At 34.0% G+C, this 24,932-nt stretch overlaps 4 protein-coding genes and 1 pseudogene across 6 annotated transcripts; 2 read left to right on the top strand and 3 right to left on the bottom strand.

The window, feature by feature from the left end:
- Positions 1–2,461: 2,461 nt before the first annotated feature.
- Positions 2,462–13,539, bottom strand: LOC125073364. Its single transcript, XM_047684166.1, has 15 exons — positions 13,228–13,539; positions 9,698–9,912; positions 9,362–9,536; positions 8,852–8,995; positions 8,053–8,198; positions 7,331–7,421; positions 6,958–7,121; positions 6,269–6,420; positions 5,970–6,058; positions 5,800–5,875; positions 5,593–5,722; positions 4,391–5,382; positions 3,774–3,930; positions 3,035–3,137; positions 2,462–2,783 (listed from the first exon to the last, which is right to left on the bottom strand). Exons 2-15 carry the CDS (start codon positions 9,869–9,871, stop codon positions 2,575–2,577), a joined length of 2,802 nt encoding a protein of 933 aa, XP_047540122.1. The 5' UTR covers positions 9,872–9,912; positions 13,228–13,539; the 3' UTR covers positions 2,462–2,574.
- Positions 10,282–12,605, top strand: LOC125073363 (protein SREK1IP1-like). Its single transcript, XM_047684165.1, has 3 exons — positions 10,282–10,496; positions 11,147–11,319; positions 12,381–12,605. The coding sequence occupies exons 1-3, from the start codon at positions 10,383–10,385 to the stop codon at positions 12,508–12,510; spliced, it is 417 nt and encodes a 138-aa protein (XP_047540121.1). The 5' UTR covers positions 10,282–10,382; the 3' UTR covers positions 12,511–12,605.
- A 51-nt stretch (positions 13,540–13,590) lies between the features above and the next one.
- On the bottom strand, positions 13,591–17,531 carry LOC125073524 (annotated as a pseudogene).
- Positions 17,532–22,183: 4,652 nt separating this feature from the next.
- LOC125073539 (coiled-coil domain-containing protein 103) lies at positions 22,184–23,011 on the top strand. Its single transcript, XM_047684400.1, has 2 exons — positions 22,184–22,410; positions 22,872–23,011. Exons 1-2 carry the CDS (start codon positions 22,268–22,270, stop codon positions 22,981–22,983), a joined length of 255 nt encoding a protein of 84 aa, XP_047540356.1. The 5' UTR covers positions 22,184–22,267; the 3' UTR covers positions 22,984–23,011.
- Positions 23,012–23,076: 65 nt separating this feature from the next.
- On the bottom strand, positions 23,077–24,722 carry LOC125073487 (protein FAM183A-like). 3 transcript variants are annotated; one of them, XM_047684338.1, is made up of 4 exons: positions 24,658–24,722; positions 24,430–24,559; positions 23,694–23,853; positions 23,077–23,464 (listed from the first exon to the last, which is right to left on the bottom strand). In XM_047684338.1, the coding sequence occupies exons 2-4, from the start codon at positions 24,554–24,556 to the stop codon at positions 23,332–23,334; spliced, it is 420 nt and encodes a 139-aa protein (XP_047540294.1). In that variant the 5' UTR covers positions 24,557–24,559; positions 24,658–24,722; the 3' UTR covers positions 23,077–23,331. The 3 variants fall into 3 exon arrangements, with proteins under 3 accessions (XP_047540294.1, XP_047540293.1, XP_047540295.1); XM_047684337.1 differs by having other exon boundaries at positions 24,641–24,670; XM_047684339.1 differs by having other exon boundaries at positions 24,646–24,662.
- Positions 24,723–24,932: the final 210 nt, after the last annotated feature.

Below are 24,932 nucleotides of genomic sequence, written 5' to 3'. Positions count from 1 at the left end.
TAACATCGGATTAGGGTTATGATAAAGTAAAAATTATTCTTATACAAAACTTTTTGGTCTAGCCCCGGGTTGAAGCGGAACTTTAGATTTTTTTATACGTTCCGAGCACTTTATTTTTTAAATTTTTTTGATATAAAATGTTCCCTAAATTATATAACGCAGCTATAATTGTATAATGAAATAATTTAATTAACGATTTGTGCAATAATGTTAATCAACTTCTATTAAATATATAAAAAAATGTTCACAGCGCATCCGAGCTTATCAAAGTATAATTTTATACTTTTCGATTTGTAAAATTTTCATATAATTTTGTTTAATTTAAGGTGCTTAAATAGCATTTGATATATTTTCTCTATGTGTAACTTGTGGCCGAACTGTCGCTAAGTCCGTGGGTGAGCTAACATTCTAGGTTTAAATGGTCTGAACGCATCTAGACTTTGTCAATGCAACGCCTTCCCGTACGGAGACTGCGTAAGTCTGTTCGTAGTCTCTACAGTAACGCATTGCTCGTCGTATATCACTGCTATTAGTTTATTCTAATAGAATTATTATTGATTGGTTATGTTTTGTTCGCTCCACATAAAACTCTCGGTGCGTTCAAACCGATTAATTATAAGATAGTTTTAATCAACATTAAATGTGTATTTGTGAATTTTAACCTTATTTTTGGTTGTTTCTTTATATTGTGTAAATGGCTGAGATCAGTAGAGACGTAGTGACACGGAGTGATAGAGTGACTGGTTCCCCCTTTTACAATTGGAATATAGATAATAAAGCAAATAAAAGTTTGAAATGTCTGTATTTTTTCTTTTCTCTTTCCCATTTTCAGAACATTAATAAAGGTACAAGTGACATTTAATTTATGAATGCCAATTATAATCCAGAATATTTTGAAGTATGACTACGAGTAGTTTCAACTAACAGTAAATATAATTGTACTTTTAATTTTTTATATATTTTGATATTATTTAAATTTTTTATATATTTTGATTTCTTTTTTTAATAAATAAATAAAATCATATATTTTCCGTCTACGAAAGCACAAAAGCCATACGATCTATCGTATGATTGTGGCTTTTGTTGAATTTTATAAAACATGTAATACTGCTCTCACATCTGGGCAGTTGCTCGATAATACCAGCTTCTTCCATTTGACTGTTTTCAACGCAGAGCGGCTCGAATTATTGACGACCTAGCCCTCTGCGACCTGTTTAATCCTTTGGCTTTGTGTATAGATATTGGATTACTCTGCATCTTCTATTGAAATTTTGACGGGGAATGTTCCGAGGAATTGCTTGGATTAATCCTGGCTGCTGAATTTCACCTTTGGACATCGCATCAAAATTCCAAATTCCACCACATACCACCTAGATTGCGTGAGTACTAGAGTGCAGTCCGAAAATCCACAACAATGCGATTTCTAAGGCATTTTCTGCCACCCACAACTACTCTCTGGAACCAGTTTCGCTGGCGGTTTTTTCGAACCGAAACGACTTAGGAACCTTCAAGAAAAAAAGCGTTCACATTTCTAAAAAGCTATCAACGCACCTGTAAGCCCCCGGATTGCATCAATCCATGTTCATGGGGGGGTGTTAGTCACTGCATCAGGTGAGCCTCCTGCTCGATTGAAAATAAAAGAAGCTAACGACTAAGAAAGCCATTAGGTAGCAGTAATGATGACTTTCTCGAAATCCTACACATAACTACGCAATACCTACATTCGCGCATAAGAGATTAAAAGATATTTTGAATCTTCAAGTTATCCAAAACAATTTTTTACCTTTTCCCCGGTATCTGTATGGAAGGAATTGGTTCTGGGAGAATTTCATTGCAATTTGAATAGGTACATAAATAATAGATCAAATTTAATGTTTGAAATGTCTTGTTTAATGTTTCTTTCTTTTCATCTTCTCTCTACATTTATATAGGTACATAAATATACAAGTATCATACAATAGTACGTACAATGTTACCGTTTTAATACTCATTAGTTTTATTTAGTAAACTTTAGAGAGTAAACTGCCATTAAAAATGAATCTAGAATATTTTAAGTAAGGCTAAAATTATATTAAAATATTAGTAAGTACAATTTTATGTTTAAGTTAATATAGACATATAAAAATTAACACCTAAATGACTTCAGTTTTAATCATACTATACTATATTTAATTTAAAACAGAATTGTACATTTGAGAATCTCTTCCCGTTAAAACTAAATTTTATTTGAGCGTTTCTAATAATCTTTACATTATATAAAAACAGTCCAAGTTTGTTAGTATTAGGATAAAATTATTAGACCTAAATAAATCTTATATAAATATTAATGCAAAATAATAAATTTTTGCCACAACTTTTATCGATAATAATTAATTGATTATTAATGATCAGTTTACATTTAATTTACACGGCTTATATTTACTCGTATTTGAAAATATATTCCATTTATTCAGAAATGTTTGAGTTTAATTTAAACAACTTGAATCATAAATGCATTTTCACGGTGGTTAAATATTTTCTATATGATACAGATAAAAAATCATAATAATTGGCGCCAATATATTTTTTTCTCTATCATAGTTTAGTCTCAGGCTTAGGGCCCTGCTTCCTGAAGCCTCGTCTTCTTCTGTCGGGGCAGGCGTATACGTTTTCATTATACCGTTCGTCCTGTCTCATGTCCGGTCGGTACTGGAACCCATCGCCGTACGTCGGGGGCTGTATTTGCGAGGACGCTGAACAGTTGGAACGATTGTCGCTGTCATTATCAGCGCTGTCAACGTCACCTGAATAATATGAAATGAGATGTTAATTTTATGTGAATTTCAAGTTTCTTTATTTGAATACATTTTGAATATTTTTAAGGATGCAGATTTTTTATCTTTTTAATTCGTGTTTTGTTTATTATTATTTTTACCCAAAAAACTATTATTATTCATTATTTAAATTTGGTTAAGTTACATATTATGATTGTTGAAGATTAAAATGAACTTAGGAAGGAAGGAAATTAGGAATATTAGAATAATTAATATATTACCGTCACTGCTATTATTGCTAGGAACGTGCGCGTCCCGCAGTCGCGGTCTCCGCCTCCAGTAACGGAATTCGCGCGGGAGCGTGTACGAACGCGGCAAAGATATCTGAAGATTAAACATAATATTTATGTAAGTGCCGGACGTTAAAAACAAAATATTAAAGATTTAATAAAATACTATTGTCAATATTATATAGTGAATTCGGATGATAGGATTATATGCATATGTTTAGTGCACCCAGAACTTTTAGCTACGAAAGTAATTCTCCCTGTTGCCTCTTTACTTTTAAAACGGCCAACCGATTTACATTAAATTTGGCATGGAGATAGTTAATTCACCCCTTGAGACGGTAAAGTACTACGTATAGCACAGAAACAGGTGCAATACGTAAAGTTTTATAAATTATGCGCAGGTAAAGCCTTCAGCGGCTTCAATTACTTATGAGTTAAATGTTCTATATAGACATTCTAAACGTGCGAAGTCGGGACGGGTAGCTAGTCTATGTTGGAATATACAAAAATTCAAGCCTACCCCATTTCCCTTCAGTCTAAAATAAAAAGCCGCCGCTTCTTACCAACCAAGGGATGCAAGATGTTTTACCCCGTGCTAGTTGCACATGGTACATGTTATACACCCTGAACGCAGAAATATACTGATGTTCGGCGGAATAACTGCCGAGGGAGGGGGTGCGTGTGTGGGTGCGCACTAAGGCAACTGTCGAGAACAGGAGTCGCCACCGACCTGGCTGTCGATGTCGCTGGGCGGGCGCGGCGTGTCGCGCGCGCGCTCGCCCGACTCCGAGCCGCTGCTGGGCGCGCCGCCGCCCGCCGCGCCGCCCGCGCTGCCCGCGCCCCCCGCGCCGCCCGCGCCCAGCGCGCTCTCCTCCTTCTTGCGGTTGCTGCGCCGACACAGGCACACGCTCGGATTAGTATGGGTGAGTTAACAGATAAATAGCTGGTTACGTTACAATACGTTAAGATACAATCGATTTCGTCGAACTATTATCGACCGATAGTTCCGACCTCATTTTATCAATTCTAAAAACTTTAGTGGTAAAATTAAAATCACACCTTTTTGAAAAAAACCTCCAAACCAACATTTTTTATCACAAAATGATATTCAATAAATAAACGTAAAAGATTGTCCGGCGAGTAGGTATTATCAGAAACCGACAAAATTAAGAGATACTCTTCACATTAATGAACAAGAATCAAAAATAATAATTAAATTTATATATCCTGCATGAAAATTAAGCAATATTAACTTCAGATTGTTTGCCTTCTTGTGTTTTATAATAAGATCAATAAGATTCATTAATTAAATGCTAAATACAAAAACAAATATCAGGAGTAACTTACGAATATGGTCCACCCCAATTACAGCACACTTGTCTAGTACAGCCCTCTAAGTAATGCGGCGCCAGTAATATCTCCGGCGTCCTGCACCGCTGCATCTTCCTTAGCTGTTCCATCTTCTTGCCCCCCAGCCCCGGATAAGGGAACATCCTATCACAGTTTTGATTGTACTGGTTACAACTACCCACCTCATTGTAAATACCCCTTATGTTCTCCATACCCTGAACGTTTGCCAAACTCTGTAAGGCTGATACATATTCCTCTTTATTTTCACCAAATTTTCTGTACACACTTTGGCCGTTATCTTCGCAATATGCCGCAAAATCAGCAATGTTTTGTCTGTCGTCTGAATATATGTTTGAAGGATTCTGTGCTTGTAGTCTGGTATTATTCTGAGCTGCAGTTTCGTAATTATTCGTGCTCACATCCGGTAGATAGGTTCTTGGGCTACTGTTCAGAACATTTCTGGGACTCCGACAAACGTTCGAATCGTATTTCCTATTTTCGCTGATTGCTAAATAATTTGGAGACCTCAATGGAGCTCTGTTTACTTCGCTGCGAAGATTCGAAGGATTTTCGTAGAATGTTCTGGAATCTTGGTTGTACATGCTTTGGACGCGAATTTTTATATCAGCATTAGTATTTTCGTTATTTTGAAAGTTCGGGACGTTGTATTCTGGTTTTATTTCCGTGTATGTTGGGTAAAGGTTGCACGTGTGGGGTAAGACGGGGTAGTTTTGGTAGGAATGTGTCATTTCTATACTGGGCCATGCGGGTGGTTCTGCGTGCGTTTTAGCCCTGGGTATCGGCTGTCTTTGTAAGCTACTGTATATTTCTTCAGCGGCCACAGGGGTAGTTTTGGCTAATTTCCCTTGTTTTATTTCCTCTTCGATAACCCTGAGTTCGGCAAGTTGCTTTTGTTTCTTTTCTTGAAGTTTTTGCTGTATGTTCACACGGGACCCCACACTCGAACCTTCATTTTCTGATGAACCACCCTAAAAAGTATACTTTAATTTAGTATAAGGTAAATTACAAACGGAAGTTACAACCTAAAGTTTTATAAATCTAGTTATATATTTTTTTAATTCTATAATTTTTAAGGTTGAGCTGGAATTATTAACATTCTAAAGGCAATTTGACTGTTGCTCAAGGGTAACAATTGGTGGATCTGATGAAACTCTCATATAGTCAAAGGAATATCTCACGTGGTGGTGATGTGCAGGCAGCGGTCGACGCCAGAAGGCGGCGGGGGGCGCCGCGGGGGGTGCGGTAGGGGGCGCGGCGGGGGGCGGCACGAAGGAAGTCGGTTTCTTCTTCTTGCGGCATCCCGCTGCACTGTAACGCATACTCCGTTAGCAAAACATAATCCTCCTTACATCATCGAAAATTTACGACGACAAATCGATTCTTACCTATTATTCACTGGGTTAGAGAACCTACAATTAAATACACCCGGTATAGCAGCATTGTCTGCCTGGCTGGGTTTACCTAAAACAAAAATAAAATGTCAAATTATTTTAAAAAAGTTTAATTTTGAAAATGGAACATATTAAAATCTTTGAGTGTCTGATGTGTTACATACCGTTTTTGTTTTGCGATGAAGCATTTGTACTATTCGTTCCCTGTTGGTGCTCCCCTAACATGTAGCCAAGTCTTCGGACGTGAAAATATCTAAAAAAATAATTTACTTTTAAAACAGATTTGCTTGTAGGATATCGAACCACATCTGTGTACCTCGTACAATGTTTTCTTCTTCAATACTTTGATAGATTTGGTAGATTGTAAGATTGTTCTGTTTCTAGAAAGTTTATTGTTGTCTTGCTCGATGCGAAATAATTACATATAAGGTAAATAGCATGTTAAACTTGTCGTCAGCATTACCTATAATAGAGCATCATGAAGGCGAGGCCGGCCCCGGCGGCGGCGGCGGCTCCGGCTGCGGCGGCGGCGGGACGCAGCGCACCTCGCCACGACCACCACCACGCCGTCACCAGCACGCAATTCTCCACGCACATCACGCAGTAGAACACCACCTGGTCAAAAAGACCTATTTAGTTACGGAGGAGTATTTTACCCGGAGTCGGCTGAGAGTATTCATTTATATTTTATTTAGATCTCAGTAGCTGTAATCAAATGTCACCAAATTCACGCTTTTTGGAAACGTTCAACAGTATAGCTGGTGACGTTTGAAACTAAATCGTAAAAGTCTAATTTATATTACATGTAATTTGAAATATTTCGAGTGTAGTTCACACATAAAGTATTCACAGAGTTTATCTAGGAGAAATTCCACATTATAAATGGTTATACGCATTTGTAAGAAAATTTTACTTAGTATTGTACCCTGTGGAACACCCGTAGAGTAAACAATACGTTGTAAATTGTTTTTTTCTTCTTCTTTTCCCTGCCCATGTTCCAAACTATTTGGGGTCAGCACAGCTTCTTCTCCCTCCCATTCTCCTTTACTATTCGTCATCTGATTGTTCATATCCATATCACACACTCTATCTAAGCTTTCTTATTCCGTCCCTCTCCCTCTCCAACCCCTTACATATAAATAGTTTCCTTACCATTTTCTGTCTATGATTGTGTTCCTGCAGGTTGATATACGCGAACACGTACACGAAGGCGATTAGAGCTGAGAGGTACGCTTTACGCGGACGACTTATACGTTCGCCGTGGAACACGTTCTTTGGAGATATCAGCCACAAGAACATTGATACCCAGTGGAGACCTGATGAGAGTAATTTGTAAGATTACTGCTGTTTAAGGTTCGGTATCCACTAAGTCGGAATAGGTTGTTAACCAGTATGTATTAATACATCCACTTTATATACATATTAATATATTTTTTTCTGCCCACCACCAATATGATACGACTTTTTTAACAACCAAGTTGGAATTTTTAATAGATCAAGATTTTTTTTGACTAATGGGACTTACCTATAACTAAAAACACCCAATATTCATAGACTAGAGCGTAAACGCTGAGAGCACATATCCGAGCCGATACAGTTCCCAAACGCCATAAAAACTGAAAAAAAATAAAACAATGATAAAGGTACACAACCATTAATCCTTAACAAATTTTAGATTGGAACCTTGATTAGTCAACGAAGACAATTCAGTATAACGAAGACTATTAGAATTTAATTGTGCATGATGATAAAAATTAAAGTAGTTTATAAAATTACTTGTAATTCAGTGTACTGAATACATGTTTTAAGTACATACATTGTATGTACGAGAAGAAAAACGGTTTTTACGTCAAATAACTCATTCGAATTATATTTAGAAACGACTCAATATAAATACAACTACAAATTTTTGAAATGATGATTAACTTCGTAAACTACAAATTTAAATTTATTCAAAATATATTTTATTCAAGTAGGCTTCTACAAGCACTTTTGAGCCATAATTTTAAAGAACCGTGGTAAAATTAGAGCTACTACAGGTTTGGATGTAGGTTCTACTGGGAAGAATCGGCAAGAAACTCAGTAGTAACAGCATTTGCGATTCAGTACGCAAGACAGACTTGAAACATTTTAGCTTATAAGGCTGTGTATACATCACATACGAAAACTTGAATCTCAAAAAAAACCTTAACTCTTTAGGAACTTCAATTTTATTAGATTTTTCATCAACAAAGATTTTTTTCTTACTTGAAAGATAACTCCAAGCCAGGTGAGTACGAGACGGTGTACGTTCTGCAAGCGCACGTTCTTGCTGAAGCTGGCCAGCGCCCAGCACACGGAGAACAACGACAGCGAAGCAGATATCACGTTAAGTTCCGCGAATGCTTTATTCGCTGCAGACAAGTGGAATATTTTAAGCGAATGTAAAATAGGTTTAAACAACTGAGCTTTACGTACTTAATATTTTGTGATACTTCAATCGAGTTGAGTTGAAAATACATGATACTAATGGTAGATAATATTAAATTTGTGTTATAATCAGGGTCGGATCTACCATATGGCTTTTTTGGCTTCAGTCCAGGGCCCCGTGGATTCAAGGGGGCCCCAGCTAAGTCAAGTCAAGTCTAAAATAGACCATAATGTGAAAGAATCCGTAACTTGATTAAATTAAACAGATCGTATGATTAGCATCCCTGCGAGTCCTGCAATTAATCAAACCCATTCAATTAATTTAATTCAAGTCTACGTTCTGATATGTCTTAGGTAAGTTGTGTTAGCCCAGGGCTCCCTAAACTTACGGTCCGACCCTGGTTATAATTCACTTCGCATTTGCGTAGGGGAATAAATTTAATATCGACTCCTTAATACATACGAGTTAATCTACCCAATTTAAGTATTTTTTTGTGAATTAATAATATAAAATATTGATTTCCCTACATGATTAAAGGGCAATCATTCAAACAAACTTTCTTTTTATAATATAGTCAAACAAATAATCAAGTTATAAGATATAACTAAGATCTAAGTTACAAACCTGCAAGCCTACCTGATGGCTCATCGACTGTTGGCTCAGGAGTGATTCCAACCAACTCGTTGGTTGACTGCAAGTCTGCATCTTTAAGCAATATGTGGAGTTGCAATAGCAACATCGGCGCCGCCTCGCAAAACGCATGGACTAGACGTAACATACCTAAAAAAGACTATATTTCTTTAAATCTGGCAATGGTCCTGTGACTGTGAAAATTAAGTAAACAATTTTAAAGTGTTTAAAAAACACTTTGATAGGAAGGCACACAAGCCATTTGCTGAAACCATTGCTAGACCACTTAACGGGTAGATATGGTCACAATCTCACATGTCGACGCTCCTCTAATCGTGTGCCTGTAATTATACTGGCCTACAATTGGGGCCAGAATAGAAAAATATATTGTTTTTGCTGTTTTCTGGTAGAATAACTGGTGCTTACGCAAAGCTACTATAACTAAACAAAAAAGATAGCTAGCCCTATTTAACGCTCACGATGTATCCATAAGCCATTTGTATAGATAATACTTACAAAGATCGCGAACTTGATGTTTGACCCTCCGTAATTCTACCGGCACGAGAAGTCGCGCGTATCGCCACAGCACACCCATTTGTAAGCAATGCAGGACAATTGGTAGCCAGGGTGGCCGGTCTTTCCGGCCTTCACTTGCCCACCATACGTGAAGGTACCAGCGGAGGGATAGAACCTAAAAATAGATATGGTATTCATTATTTTTTTCTTGACGAGACAGCAATGACGATTTTGTTTTTCAGACGGTTATCTGTTTAGGTATGTATGTGTAAGTACGTAAACAATGCTACTTTAAAGACAAATCGAACAGTTTTTTTTTAACTCTTCTACACATACCTGTGATATTAATAGAGAAGTGACAACTATCGATATAGTTGCTGCAAAGGTACATTTATATCCTCGTTCTAGTAGTGCATAGCCCATCACTAGGTCGAACACGACGTCGCAAAAGTATCCGGCTAGGGATATCACGTTGAACAAAACGTCGCATAGAGGTAAAAACTCTGCCATTTTCTAACATGTCTTCTATTATCTTGATAAATCTTGCATTTCTGTTAAGAACAAATTTCGATAAATTATTGGTATAAAACAAAAATATTTGAATTTTAAATATAAATTTAAAAATTGTTATATTTGAGATAAAAAAATTGATATTTTTGTTTACAATAATAACATTTATTTCAAAAAGTAAAGCAACAATAATACGAATAAAACAATAAGAAATTACTGTTCTAGGTTAACAAATAGCTTATAATAATTTTATTAAATTAAAGGTTTTTATTCAATATATTTTAAAATATTTAATTTGATTTAAAATTAACAAACTTTTGCATATTTAATATTATATTAATCAAATATTTAAATGCATTCAATTGAACGTTTCCGTAATCTAACATTGACAGACGCGTCATCAACTTGACAGCAATTAGCAAACGTCAAAAAGCCTAGTGGTCAACTCGTACTTGTTTGCGGTTGAATTACATTTTTTTTTGTGATTTCATCATAATTATATTAATACATAATGTCCAATTATACAGATTTAGTAAGTAAAATAGGCAAAGATAGTTCTAGGGCAGCGTGCAAGAAGTGCGGTTATGCAGGACACTTAACGTTTCAATGCAGAAACTTTATCAAAGTAAGTATTTACAAACAAAGTTGTTGATAAACTTTAGAAGTTGTTATTTATCATAAATTTATGCTATTTGTAGTTGGACGCGATTTTAAACTTATAACAGATGCAATGGACGTTTTAGCATATTTTTATTTTGGCGAAATCATCATCATACATTATAATTAACAGAGTTTTTATACAAATAAAATAAATATTAACCGATAAAAATATTTAAAAATACTAAACAATCATTACTAAGTAATGTTACGTACGTAACATTAATATGTTTTTTTAACATTGTAATTCATATTTATGCAAGAGTAATAAAAGTTTTTAATTCAATACCCTATATTATTTCAGACAAATACTAGGTATTTATTACAGAATCATAGTTATCCTAGGTGCAAGATTGACATGTTAAGATTATAATTGAGTCTGAAGTTGAGATATCTGGCTTGCGCAACATTTATTACTTTTTATATTTATAGAAGTAGCATAACATGTGATGAAAAAATTCTAAATTGACTGCTAAGACCCTGTGGCATACTTTTGCATCGTAACAATGGGGTCGTAGTAATCTTTTTAAATTAAAAGTCTATTGGCTAGCAATATTCGAAACAAAGTACTTTTTTTTTGTTTAAAGATATAATCATGTAACACGACTTGTATAACAGGTGGATCCCAATAAAGAAATTGTCTTAGATGTAAGTAGTACAAGTAGCGACAGTGAGGAAGAGTATGCTACTCCTCTGCAAACATTAAGAGAAGCGGAATTAAGACAGAAGTTGCAAGAAAAGTTACAGAAGGCAAAAGAAAAAAAGAAGAGTAAAAAAAGGAAGAGATCTAGGTATCATTTGTTTGTACCCTTAACCCTTGCCGCACATGTTAGGTCACCGAATAAAATAAATTTGATACCCATCACAATCATAATTTTAGTGTAAAAAATATATGATAAACACTTTTTAATATAATAAAATATTTTATGTAATATAAGAGCCTAGCTGGCAGTGGTTAGAATGTGTGCATCTTAACCGATGACTATGAGCTGAATTCCAGGCAATTAGTAAGGAATTTCCATGTGTGTATTTATAGTTGATCATGTGCTTGGCGGTGAGGGAAAACAACCTGTATATGGCTAATTTAAATGAAATTCTCCCACGTTTATTCACCAAACTGCATTAGAGAAGGATGTTGATGAGGAAGAAAGTTTGGAGCTTATTCCAGCTCCAAACTTTCTCCTCAAAGGGAGACACAATCTTAGCCCAGCAGTGCGACATTATCAGTCTGCTACTTTTTGTTCTTTTTTTAATACACAATCCTAGCAACAATTACAAATGTTTACAATCATTTATTTTGGGATACTGTACACAACATTTTCTATATAAGTATTCTACTAAAATTATAAATACGAATGTTTGTGAGGGTCGATGGATCTTAATTACTCTTTTAGCCAAAAATTACCGAATGGATTTGGATGGTATTTAGAATAGATAAAGCTTATTACCTTGACTTAACGCATATGCTATGAAACACTTGCTCTGCGCCCCGTACACCCAGGTGTAACCATGAGTGGAAGCTAGTTATGTTTAAAGAATTAAACATTAACCTATTTATTAACTATTGTTGTGAGTTGATACTTAGACCTTATTTAAATGATAGTTCATTAATTGATTATAAAGTATTATTCCTCAAAACGGTATCATATTTTTCCAAAAATGCACAACCTACTATTTAATTCATATATTTAAGTTTCTATAACAAAGTCGCCAGAACAGATTGTTATATCTATAAAGTCGCCTTGGCACACATTCAAATTGCTAAATATCCAGTGTTTAAATGATGTACTGCAGTTTGATAATTTAATTTTGGAATTGTATTAGTGTGCAATAAAGATTTTTTTTCTTATAGATCATCAAGTACTTCCTCATCAAGTAGCAGCTCATCGTCCTCAGAGAGCAGTGATTCGGATAAAAAAAAGAGGAAACACAAGAAGAAAACAAAAAAGTCTAAAAAATCACATAAAAAAAGTAAAAAGTGATTAGACTATAAAAATAGGATTTCAACGTTTTAGCAATGTGTTTTAAGTGTTCAATAATGAATTGCCTTTGAATAAATGGATCTGTATTTTTTCAATTGTGTTTTATTTTTCATCCCATAATAAATTATGTAATTAAATAGCATCACTAGACATACATATAAATATCTTGTTTACTAAAAAAGTTTAGTATTTTTCAATTAAGCTTATACCAGAATGATTACAGATGTTTCGTTTGTTTTTTTTTTTTAAAGTTAACCCAGTCAAAAGTACCAAACTTCAAAGCATTCACTAATAAATAAGTGTGGTTTAAATGTTAATGATTTATAAATTCTATTAACTAACTAGTGATTCTAGCTTAAATCACTGAACTTAAGAATTACTATATTCAATTGTTTTCTACTAGTAATTTGTATAAGAAGATTTAATATTGATTAATGTAGTTGCAAAATTCAGTTTTCAATTTTGTATTTATCTATATAAGCAACGAATGACACGGGAGATCATTTAATATGTTTTTATTATCATAAATGACATACATATGTTTTAAAATTTAAAGTGTGAATAACAATTTGTCTGTTAACCCAGCACTACGTAACGTAAATAGAAAGTACGTGGTTAAAATGTTTTGTATACATTTTGTAAGTAAAGTAATTTAATAAACTACGAAACATCGTCAAATAATAAATAGAACAAGTCTATATGACAAATATTTCTTACCTGAATCACTCGAATTCCTTAAATTATGTAGAAAGTATGTACACAAATTTCACAGAGCCACTTTGACGCGTGGGATTAATGAAAATGCAATTAAACTGTTTAATTAACATTCAACTATATTAAATATATTTTTATTTGAGTAATACACTTTAAAAACTATGAAAAGCTCAATTATTTTGGTTAAGTTGTTAAAAAGTTTTAGTCAAGTTCACGTCAAAAGTTCACAGACTAGAGTTCCATCTAGCGGTCGGAATGCGTAACTCGTGAAAGCTCGATCGATTGTTTTGTTGCAAACATCAGTCACAACTCACAGGCCCAGCATGATTAGAATGAACGCACCCAGCTTAACAATTTGAATTCTTGCTAGACAGCGCGTCTTGAATCTTTTATGAGTTGAATATTATTCTTTTTTTGTTAAAAAATACTTTACCACGAGATCTTGATCCGTCATACGGCGTAACGGTTTTTTTGTATTCACCGTGCGTTGAGATCTAAGCGGAATAAATTTATTAGGTACATAAAAGGACATTTAATCACATTTAAATATGAATATTTACGAAGAAGGAGGATTATAAATAAACAAAATATATATCATACTTGTCACAATGTGTAAAACATGTGTTTAAGAGTCTCAAAAATCCTGGAAGAGCGAATTTTAACATTGTCGTCTCTTGTGCCAGCAGTTTAATCAACGATATTGGATCTTTCTTCATTTCAGACAAATTGCATATAGTGTTCTAAAAAATAAACAATTCAGGTATTTAATCCATTGGCTAAATTTAATTTTATGTTTTAAGTATTTACTTGCTCAGAGGAACTATTCTCCCTTATTCCTGCTTCCCCTTTCCTTCACAAGTCCACGCGTGCTGGTTCTCGATGTCACCGCCTAACTGTGACATCAATTCCATCGCGTACAAAGAAATTTGGCAACTCTTTTCTTTGTCGCACTTCCAAAACATGGAATTCTTTACCAGCGCACGTATTCCCCTCCTCTTATGACCTGGGTTCCTTCAAGCGAGGCGTGAAGAGGCATCTTGCGGGCCGGCAAGGCGGGGGCGGCTAGAGCAGATCACCTTTCCCAACTGCACTAGCCGTCGTCGCGTTTGGACTCTACTACCACTTACCATCAGGTGGAGCAGAGTCATTTGCCCTCCCGGGCAATAAAAAAAAAAAAAAAATTTACAACTATATTATACTACATAGAAAATGTACTGCCACGCTGACTATGTATGTGCTTATTAAGATTTTTTAATTTGTTTTCTGCATTATGTAGATTTATTTACGAGGCCTAAGTATAAAATTTATAATTATTGCAATAGCTATTTGTCAGAAAACTAATGCCTCTCGAGAGCCATGGCATGTGCTGCTTAAATTGATAATGTAATATAAAATAGTGTTGGGTTGAAAATTATGTATCAAACATTTCTGTTCACTACTGTATCTGTCTATCTACTTTAGTTTAGTGCGACCGTGAGAACCTGGACTAGTTTAAAAATAAATGTCAGGCTTCTAGTGCAGCGATTTTTAAAGTCCGTTCAAAGGAAACCCAGTTTTTTTAATATCAGATTAATCGCCAGATATGATATTTACGAGAATCTCATATCAGTATTAAATTATATATTTTTAAATTTAAACATATTATATATTAGAATTTGTACAAAATAAACAATGCAAAAATAAATTCATTTAGTGTTTCATGGCCTCTAGTGTTTTTACCTCTGTAAGATCTTCTATGTCAACTGTTTTCATTTCGAGCGATGTGACGAGGCTCTTAGTGATTATTTCACTTTGCACACTAACAAGTTTAACACATTGCTTGTAAGCTGTTTTGTTGTATTTACAATTTTTCTCTATCGATGTTGTTCCTTTGGTTACCTGTGAGAAAACGAAAAAAAAACTGTGTTCTGTCAAGGGTCAAAGTATATTTGAGAGTAAAATGTAAACTTTACCTTCTGCCAATGAATAAAAAAAAAACTTATTTTTAATTATTGAGCTTAACGTTATAAATACCCAAAATATAAAGCACAAAGGCACATCTTATATAGATCAATTCATTGTTTCTATTCTGATGAAACAAAAGTAATGTTAATCGTTTTTGACCACCGAACCACAGAAATAGTATAAAATTGTTTTTAGTGCCTAACAGATTGTTTTCTTTGATTCGTTTGCATAACAATGTCTAATGTCTTACACCGCCTTGCTACTAAGAATTTCATGATCCTAAAATACTTTTTATCGTCCTGTTTTTAACCCAAGACCTCAGATTTTTCAGCCTTATAATCTAGACACTCCAACCGATAATTATAACGGATAATCGAGTGAAAATTTATTGTCACATTTAAATAAGGTATATGTAGTCTATTAACGCTCACGAGCTCAACCAACTTTATCATTTCCGCAATTACCTCTTTAATATCTCGCAGAAGTGACATAGCATCTCTTTTATATGTTTCGAACAAGTTCAGTAAGAGATCTTTGGTAAAAAGGACAATATCCTTCTGCGTTGGAACTTCATAGGAACCAATGTTTGAAGGCTGTTCTTCGAAGCAGGTTTTATTCGAAATATGTTTCTTTTCGTTTTCAGACTTGGTGATATGTAAATACTTTAATGTAGTTGGTGCGCTCTAAAAATATATATAAAAATATTTTTTAAGCAGGTTGAACTTTCACTGGCTACTTTTAAAAGCAGATACCAGATTAATCTAGATTAAACCACTATTGTTAGTAAAGCTGTTTTCTTTGTTTAGATCACTGCAAATATATGATGCTCTAAAGTTTTAATCCATTTGGTTAAGCGAGTTCGCATAATTATATTAGACACACGTACGACATCTTTGTGTGTGATTTATCATGATTCGGAGGCTAAGCAAATATTAGTCCACAAAGTAATGAGCAATAATGCAATTGAGTGAAGAAAGTATCGTCACCACTTCAATACAAATTCGTTTATTTGACTCCTCAGATGTGTAGCTAAAAACTTTCGTTGTCATATTTGTGCAAATGACGCAAATATAATCAATAGCTCCTAGACTTTACACATTGCCGTGTTCGGACAAATATTCATCAACATTCTACATTTTATACGAGCTTGGTGTATGTCGTTAGTGCTAATCTGCCTAGTGACACTTGGTAAGTGATCGTTTATACGATCAGGAATACTTTATAGTGCGCAGTATGTTGGCGTTTCAATTTGTCACTAAACATTTGCTGCTTACACGGTTAGTGATCGACAAGCGCTTAGTGAATCGTGGTGAGGTGACTGACTTTCCACTAAGTAAATAGGATTGGCTTCTCTTCACCTGCACTGGTATTTTCACTAATATTAAGCACTTATTAAATAATATATAATATTAGACACATCAAAAAAATACAAATGAAAGATATCTACACTAAAGGTAATAACATGTCTGTGGAGATAATCGGTACAGCGGTTTAGGCCTGAAGGTGTAAATGACAGATTAACTTTAGCATATATTAAAGAGAATATATTGAAGTTGATATATACGCTGGATTAGTTCTTGTTTTTTTAATATGATTTTTTTTTAATTAAAATTAACATGAAAAAAAATATGTGTCTTTTATTTGTGCCAAAAAGGCAATTAAACTAAAAAAAATAAATTGTTGAATGTCATGTGGCAGATTTGAAATAATGAGATGCGATACACACAATTATCCAATAACTTACTGTACTTGTAGTTAAACTTAATGAGCTTGTACTTAAAATTGGACTGGATTTTATTTCCGTTACATTTTGTTGATTTGTCGTTGTTATGTCTGTTGTAGCCGTGTTATCATAAATACCGACATCGAAGCCTTGAAATAGTTCATAGTTGGTGAAACAATATCCACGTCTCAATTCAAAATAGATAACCAGCAGATCTGTTGAACCATTTTAAATTATTTTTAAGATGATATATATTGACTTGTAGCTCATTTGCAACGTTTAAAATTGAGATAAGTTTAATTTTAAAGTTAATTCCGAGCAGTACCAGCTACCAGGGCCGGCTTTAACCATCTAGGAGCTCCGGACTAGACATGCATTCGACGCTCTTTTATGGTCGGTCTGGGAAGGTTAAAGACGGCTCTTAAAAAACATGGAATGACTTTTCGAGTGTAATTGCAGTTTGATCGAGGACTAAAGGTTTGCCTAGGGTATTGAGTAGGTATGTAGGACGAGAGGCACGAGACTTCTAACCTCGGCATCCCCTCAAATTTGGTGCCCTAGGTCCTCGAACCATCGCGCATCTCCCTAACGCCGGCACTATCCGCTCCGATAGGGCAAGGTTTCTAAAGCTAAACCCCATAGTGGTCAATAAATATTTTTTTTAGTGTAAGGCTAGGTAGCAAACATTAAGAAAACTACACTACTAAGGTAACTGATCACATAGTAACGCACACTCATATTAAAAAACTAAAACACAATCTTATATTTCCGCACACACTCGAAATAATGTAATGTGAAACTAGTGCGAGGACTATGTCGGTATTTCATGTTCATATCGTGGCAGAGATTTTATCAAAAAGCAGATTTGAAAATGATACAATGATTATATTATTGATTTATTTAAGTAAAAGATAATTTAATTACGGGCTTATTATATTAAAATAATAATTATAATAATAGAAACATTTACATTCTAAGAAATTGATTCAATACTATCAAAGGGCTGCCAACCCCTCTTGAGATATTCCACCGTCAAACAACAATGTTTTTTATTGTTGTATTCCGGTTTGAGAAGTTAGTGAACCAGAGTTATTACACATTGATTGGATTGAGTAAAAGACGATATGGCTGGAAAGAATGTTACTTGTGAAATGACGTCAGACAGAGAAGTATGAAAGGAAAAGACATTCTGCGCCGACCCCAAACAAAATAAGATAAGGGATAAGGGTAGGCGGATGATGATATTAGCAGGACCATATCATGTCTTTATCAATTTTATTCATAATAAGTGTACTTTTTCTATATTACGAAGATATGCCATCATCATTTTCAAATAAGAGAAATATTTATCTTTAACAATATCATTAACAATGAGTTTTACAACCTTATTTCCTATTTTTTGTTCTGGCAAGCGCACCCAGCGGATGCGGGGCCTCTAAGCAATCTACACTGGCATGTGAACACAGCCCTGCACGTTAGGACATTAACTAACGAATATTTAAGATCTTTAGCGAGATAATATTACTTGAATCTACTATTTTTCTAATTCTCATTAGGATCATGCACGAATAATTATGATTGAAATTATGTTAATAATCTAACTATAAATAATAACTCACATGTATATATTTTGTCTCTGGTCATAATGCATTTGAATTTCATAGCTGTAGAGATGTTAGCATTAGCCGGTCTTGTGGAAATCCGTGGCGAATCAAAGGAGGCACGCTTTGCGGTATAACATGGTTACAACAAATCTAGCACCTTTGATTACTCGTATTACGTGTGCCAATAGAGAAATTATTCTTAAATAGTTATATTTTTAATGCATTAGGACCAACATAACAGTTTCGTTGTATGCCTTTTTATCTATTCTAATTACAAAATAATATTCAACGGCTTTACTTAGAAATGTTATTTGGAGGTAATTAGACAAATCATGCTGTCTTCTTTTTTCGAATGTCAAATCATTTATGACAGAAAGAGAAGTCAGTATTTAATTAGTGGTTGGGCTTTGTGCAAGCCCATCTAGGTAGGCACCACCCAGTCAGTAGATATTCTACCGACAAACAGCAGTACTAAGTATTGTTGAGTTCAGGTTTGAAGGGTGAGTGAGCCAGTGTTACTATATGCACAAGGAACTTAACATCTTATTTCCCAAGGCTAGTGGCGCATTGGCGATGTAAGTAATGGTTAATATTTCATACAGCGCCGTTGCCTATGGACGGTGGTATCCACTTAACAACAGGTGGCCCATTTGCTCGTCCGCCAACCTATACCATAAAAAAATTCCCCGTTAATCGACGTTTATAAGTACATCCGTTACTTTTTTAAACAATAACACTAAAATCTTCTAATAAATATGTTTGGAGCGATAAGTATCAAGGAGCTGCGTTATACGTAGCAATAGTTTATAAGAGTTTAGTCAACATCGCTCAGAACTTGATAAACTCTTGGTGATTATGTACTTTTGTAATTCAGCGGTTCCAAGTAATTTTAACCTACGTATCTGATATTTTATTAATATAATTTTTAATAATTTTTTGATAAAATATTTTATATTAAAAAGATTATTGAAATGAATACGTATACACGTACGTAAACTTCAAAGCATTTTTTTTTATCATTTGGATCGGGTGTTTTGTTTCCAAGGTTTAACGGGTATACAATAGTATCAGTTTACTTAATTATAACATAAAAAGTTGATAAATTAATTGGTCATCTGATATATATAACATACATATTAATTTTGTGTGTCTGTTCAAGCACGACACGAAGCGAAAGTGTACGTTGAAATTATCATCCCAGAGGTTTTAGTGGTTAAGATTCTTTGAAGATTTTTCCATTGATTAAAGGAATATTATTTAACAAGAGAACAATATAAATAACTTTTTATACTTATTAAATGAAGATTTCAATAATTTAATTCTTGCAATAAAGAGGTATTGCGAATGCAAAGCTAGACTACACGTTGTTATTTTATTAATAGTAGTTCGTTATATTTTTTTTAAGAAAATGGGAGGCGGGCAGCTTTATATTCCACCTAAGTAAGTAGTAAGTAGTTAACATCGCCATTAATGTTGATGGTTTTCAACCTTGAGTACTGAGTTGCTATTTATTTATTTAGACATAGTCCATATTTTAATTTTAGTATTACCACTGCTGGGATAAAGGCCTCCTTTCCCTTTGAGGAGAAGGAGAAGGCACGCGTTCTAGCCACTGAGCCGAGATGGCCGAGTGGTTAGAACGCGTGCATCTTAACCGATGATTTCGGGTTCAAAAACCAGGCAGGCACCACTGAAATTTCATGAGCTTAATTTGTGTTTATAATTCATCTTGTGCTCGGCGGTGAAGGAAAACATCGTGAGGAAACCTGCATGTGTCTAATTTCAACGAAATTCAGCCACATGTGTATTCCGCCAACCCGCATTGGAGCAGCGTGGTGGAATATGCTCCAAACCTTCTCTTAGTATTACATACCGTATAATTAATGTTAGTAAAAAGAAATTGTAATAAAAGCGAACAATAAAAACAGAAACAAACACAAAAACAATAATCGCCATTCTTAGACAGCATGTTGCCGTATCCAGTGGCGCGGTATTTCCTTTTATTCACATATAGATGCTGTCACGTCCACACATCAAACTTCTACTTAACAAAATAAAAAAAAAACCTTCAGCTCGACCCAGGTTTTGAAACTAAGACTTAGATACTTGCGAACATAACCTAGCTACATTATAGATGACTCACAGTAAATATTCGAAAGGGATCTGGTGGTGGGAGGATAGTGATATTTTTAATTCCGCTTTTTACCTTTAAAAGATTCCCGTCAGCAATCTACAAAATATTTGTTCGAAAAATAAATGTCACTGAGTTTCTTTTAACAAATGTTGCACTGATAGATTAAATCAAAAAGGAAATGTAACGCTTGTGTATTTAAGTTTTGACTTTGAATTTGTCTAACTAATGATAAGAGGTTAATTAGCGCGCCGAACGGCTCTTTTATTTATATTTCGTTTTTAATTAAATTTTTATTCTTTGCTTTAAAAAAAAACTAGGTTGAACGCAAATTTGTACTTCCAAACATTGAGATCTAAATTCTCACGATATTAATTGTTTTTAAAAGATTGGGTTGTCTATGTGATTTGATTAGTGATTCATTTAGTGTACTAAAACTTTTTTTTAAAATAAGTAGGTGGACGGGCGCCTTATATTAGGTGGTCACCACCGCCCATAGACATAAGCGCTGTTAGAAATATTAACCTGAAAACTGGAATACAACAATACAAAGTATTGCTGCTTGGCAGAAGAATATCTGATGAGTGGGTGATACCTACCCAGAAGGGTTTGTACAAAGCCCTACCACCGAGTAGGAGTCACGTGTGGTGTGTGTGCTGATATTCGCGTAAGTTTTCCTCCAAGCATGAACAAGAGATCAATTAAAACACCAAATCTTACAACTGAATATCTTTGTATTGCATTTCCTTTACATCTAAAATCTTACCTTAACATGTTTAATTTACGTAATTAAATAAGTAATTAAATAAGTATCTAACAGCAATTAACATTGGTATGATACTTAGATTAGGTACTATAACTTATTAGGAACTGTTGGAATCGATTTTACTTATAATTATTTTAAATTATTAAGCAGCGTAGATATATAAAATAATAAATACCTATTCACAGTTTAAATAATAGCCGAGAGTAACTGTATATACTGCGTTGCTAGATCGTGAGAACGACATTTTTAGTAAATAATAGCGTGAACAGTACTAATGCGAAATTTATAGAGATACGTCGGTCAAATGATTTAGGAATATAAACAAAAGATACCTTAGCTGCCTTAGGCCTATGACAGGTTCCCTGTACGTCACGAAAAATTAAAGAATAAACTATTTGATGTTATAATAATCAACAGTTACATTAATAGTTTAAATTATTAAAAATAAATAGCAAAAGTCAACTAAAAGTATTTCCTATGATTAAAAAATAGCATGTCCGAAGCACCCTAACTTCGCGCCAAAAAGTAAACCCAAGCCGCTTTGACAGGCGATCGCGGGCTTTTTTTTTTTAATGTACGTAGTACGCTGCAAGGTATTAATGCATTAGGCGGAACTGTCATACTTGTTAAAACTCGCCTCTAGATGGCGCTGCATGATACCAACTTTAATTGGTATGCATATAAGATACTCCCGGGTTTTTCAAATACATTTTTTTCGTGTTAATCTATTTTTGAATATGCGCCATAATTTCTTACTTGACGTTTATAAATAATTACCATAGCAACGGTGTTGTTTATTAAATCTTTACAATATTCGATAGCAATACAATTGCTACATTTCCAGCATTAAAACACCAGCTTATTACTATATAAAAATGGACAAACCCCTAAGCAAAGACGATATAGCAGCTATGGAGAACCAGCTGAAGGAAAGCGTGGAAAAGGATCGACATTATTGGAGGGTGAACGATGTTAAATGCGACGCTATTCATACAGCGAAGACGTATGAAGAATTCGCGTAAGGCAATTACTAAATTTGAAACGATGTAGAAACAGTTTTTACTAAGAAGGTAGACAAGTATGGGCCTGATAAGGTGTGTTTACTTCAGTCCATAGACAGTGGCTGTGTAAGATATATTAATGGTTCTTCGTGCCCAAATATGTTTCTATTGTGTCTATTGTGCCTTAAAACCAGAACGAAAAATACCTACTCAAAAATCAAAATTAAAATATACTTTATACAAATAGGCTTTTCCAAGTACTTTTGAATTGTCATTTAACAAACTATATTAAGTGAAGCTACCACCGGTTCCGAATGCAAATTCTACTGAGAAGAACCGGTAAGAAACTTAGACAACGACATACTATAACGACATACTATATATTGCTATTTTTCGCTTACATTCCAAGGTTCCAATTATCCAAATTTTATATCATATATAATATACGTTTTAAACATTTTATAACACACATTTTCAGGGATCGAGTGGCCGCTGCTCATTTACGCCCACTGGACAAAAGTGATTTCTCAAAAAAAGCTAAAAAGAGTTGGAATCAATACGCCACCAACGACACGGATTCAAAAGAATAATTTTGATTTAATAAAAATAGAATTCAAGATCAATAGTTTTAATATTACAAATCCAACAAATAAACCTAAAAATTTGATAATCGTATCTTAAATTAAACATACTGTTGTAATTATTTTGGTTAATATCACTATTTAATCTTGATGTGCCGTTCCAAATGCAGATGAATATTTCACGAATGAGATTGATCGGTGCGGTCGAACGGTAATTAATTTCAACAGCAACCAACCAATCAGCGATGACCATGATATGTCTAGCTTGCTAATACCCAATCATTTCAAAGATGGCTCAGTTGACAGTGTATGTTACTTCTCGCTGCGGTTTCTTTTTTAAAGTTTTTACAATATCATTTAATTTCTGTTCTTAGGATTTGACATGAGAATGATTATTTCGATCTTTGTATGTAAGCTTTCTCTCTTTGGATGATAGAATCGTCGATCGTTGCGATCCATTGGAACTAGAGGTTTATCGTACCAACCATACCTAAAATAAATTCCAAAGTTTTTTTAGATTTTATGCTTATATGTACTTTATAAAAATAATATGTTAAATAGATTTCGATTTTGAAATGGATTATTCTACATTTAGCTTTGGCATTTTTAAAGAGAAATCAAGATCATGACTATCTTCACCTGTGTAAGATATACATCAGGCCAAATATAGATAGTAAAGATAGTAGGTTAAAAATGGAGGATATGCAAAATATACGAACACTTGATTCTCGGTGGCCGGCGAGGGGTACTTGCTATGCGGTCCCTTAGCCCTTGTCTGAGCGACGTTATGATGGTAGTTATCAACTTTCTCAGTTTGTTCCTTCGATTCTGCTTTTAACTGATCATGGGCCGCATAGAATTTACCAGTTACCGGAATTGCTGAGGAGGAAAATATATCATTATAGTTATAATTATAATGTCTTAAAAAGCTGAGTAATTTTCTCATCGTGTAGACTCATGCTAATCAGCCAAAATCCAAGAATCCATTCTCAATCTCCTCCATGTTATATCTTTGGTTGTAAATTATTTGTATTATCATCCGAATTTCATTTACTTATGAATGTTTTCATCGGTACTACAGTTAAACTGGATTAAAAATCGTCTATTCAACCCTGTAACAGTAAGTGTGTGGAACTTTATCGGACGAATTTCGAAAATGATATTACAGTTGTCTTGTACTCTTAAGCAGAAGATACTAAAGATACTAAATAATGTATTACATATTTCAAAAATTACGAACTTTCATAAATAATGTCATCCTATAAAACCCCTTTAGGAGATGAATTTTGACAAATCCTTTCTAGTGATCATATACGTTCCATAAGGAATTTCGATGCAAAATATCATAATCAAATCAAAATCCAAACATACTTTATTCAAGTATTATTATTTTATTGTATTGTGTAAATTAATTAAAAAAATGTTTAAGTATATTTATAACTGTCATGTACTTACATCCGAAATTGGGTCTGTATATTTTATAGTTACGGAAGTGCTTGACTTCTCTATATATCATCTCATTTAGCATATGGATATCTATCGCCATCCGAGTCCCGAAAGTACATTTTACGTCTCTGCCCATTTTCTATAAATATTTAAAGAAGTAACGTATTTTTGTAACTTAACTTATAATGAATAATTTATATTTCTTGATTAATATATATACTTTACAAAAACTGTTACTTTATTTTCAATAAATATTATATGGTCGAATCGTGTTTAGATTTGGTTGTGACGCTGAAATTAAAGCGCGAAAATTTAAACAATCCTGAAAAAAATCCTTGTAATTATTAACAATGAACTCTAATGATATAAATTGCGAAAAATGTGTAAAAGATAACAGCGTAAGACTTAATAATTATTCAAAAATTTAGAATTGACATAGTTTATCATAAAATTGTCAATAACAAACTTGACAAATTGTGTCTTATTTGAATGTGTAATTTATTCATTTGAGG

This window comes from Vanessa atalanta, chromosome 24 (assembly GCF_905147765.1).
Source record: "Vanessa atalanta chromosome 24, ilVanAtal1.2, whole genome shotgun sequence".
Taxonomy (NCBI): Eukaryota; Metazoa; Arthropoda; class Insecta; order Lepidoptera; family Nymphalidae; genus Vanessa; species Vanessa atalanta.
This window is presented reverse-complemented; position numbering and strand designations above follow the sequence as displayed.

Bases quoted from the DNA above. Each gene is read 5' to 3' on its own strand.
- LOC125073364 (XM_047684166.1), bottom strand. From the start codon at position 9,871: ATGGCAGAGTTTTTACCTCTATGCGACGTTTTGTTCAACGTGATATCC. The intron at 8,996-9,361 runs GTAAGTATTATC...AGTCTTTTTTAG, and splicing joins ACATCAAGTTCGCGATCTTT to GTATGTTACGTCTAGTCCAT. The intron at 7,422-8,052 runs GTAAGAAAAAAA...ATTTTTTTTCAG, and splicing joins GGCTTGGAGTTATCTTTCAA to TTTTTATGGCGTTTGGGAAC.
- LOC125073363 (XM_047684165.1), top strand. From the start codon at position 10,383: ATGTCCAATTATACAGATTTAGTAAGTAAAATAGGCAAAGATAGTTCT. The intron at 10,497-11,146 runs GTAAGTATTTAC...CTTGTATAACAG, and splicing joins AATGCAGAAACTTTATCAAA to GTGGATCCCAATAAAGAAAT. The intron at 11,320-12,380 runs GTATCATTTGTT...TTTTTCTTATAG, and splicing joins AAAAAAAGGAAGAGATCTAG to ATCATCAAGTACTTCCTCAT.
- LOC125073539 (XM_047684400.1), top strand. From the start codon at position 22,268: ATGGACAAACCCCTAAGCAAAGACGATATAGCAGCTATGGAGAACCAG. The intron at 22,411-22,871 runs GTAAGGCAATTA...ACACATTTTCAG, and splicing joins AAGACGTATGAAGAATTCGC to GGATCGAGTGGCCGCTGCTC.
- LOC125073487 (XM_047684338.1), bottom strand. From the start codon at position 24,556: ATGGGCAGAGACGTAAAATGTACTTTCGGGACTCGGATGGCGATAGAT. The intron at 23,854-24,429 runs GTAAGTACATGA...TTTCCTCCTCAG, and splicing joins ATACAGACCCAATTTCGGAT to CAATTCCGGTAACTGGTAAA. The intron at 23,465-23,693 runs GTTCGTATATTT...AATTTATTTTAG, and splicing joins CCGGCCACCGAGAATCAAGT to GTATGGTTGGTACGATAAAC.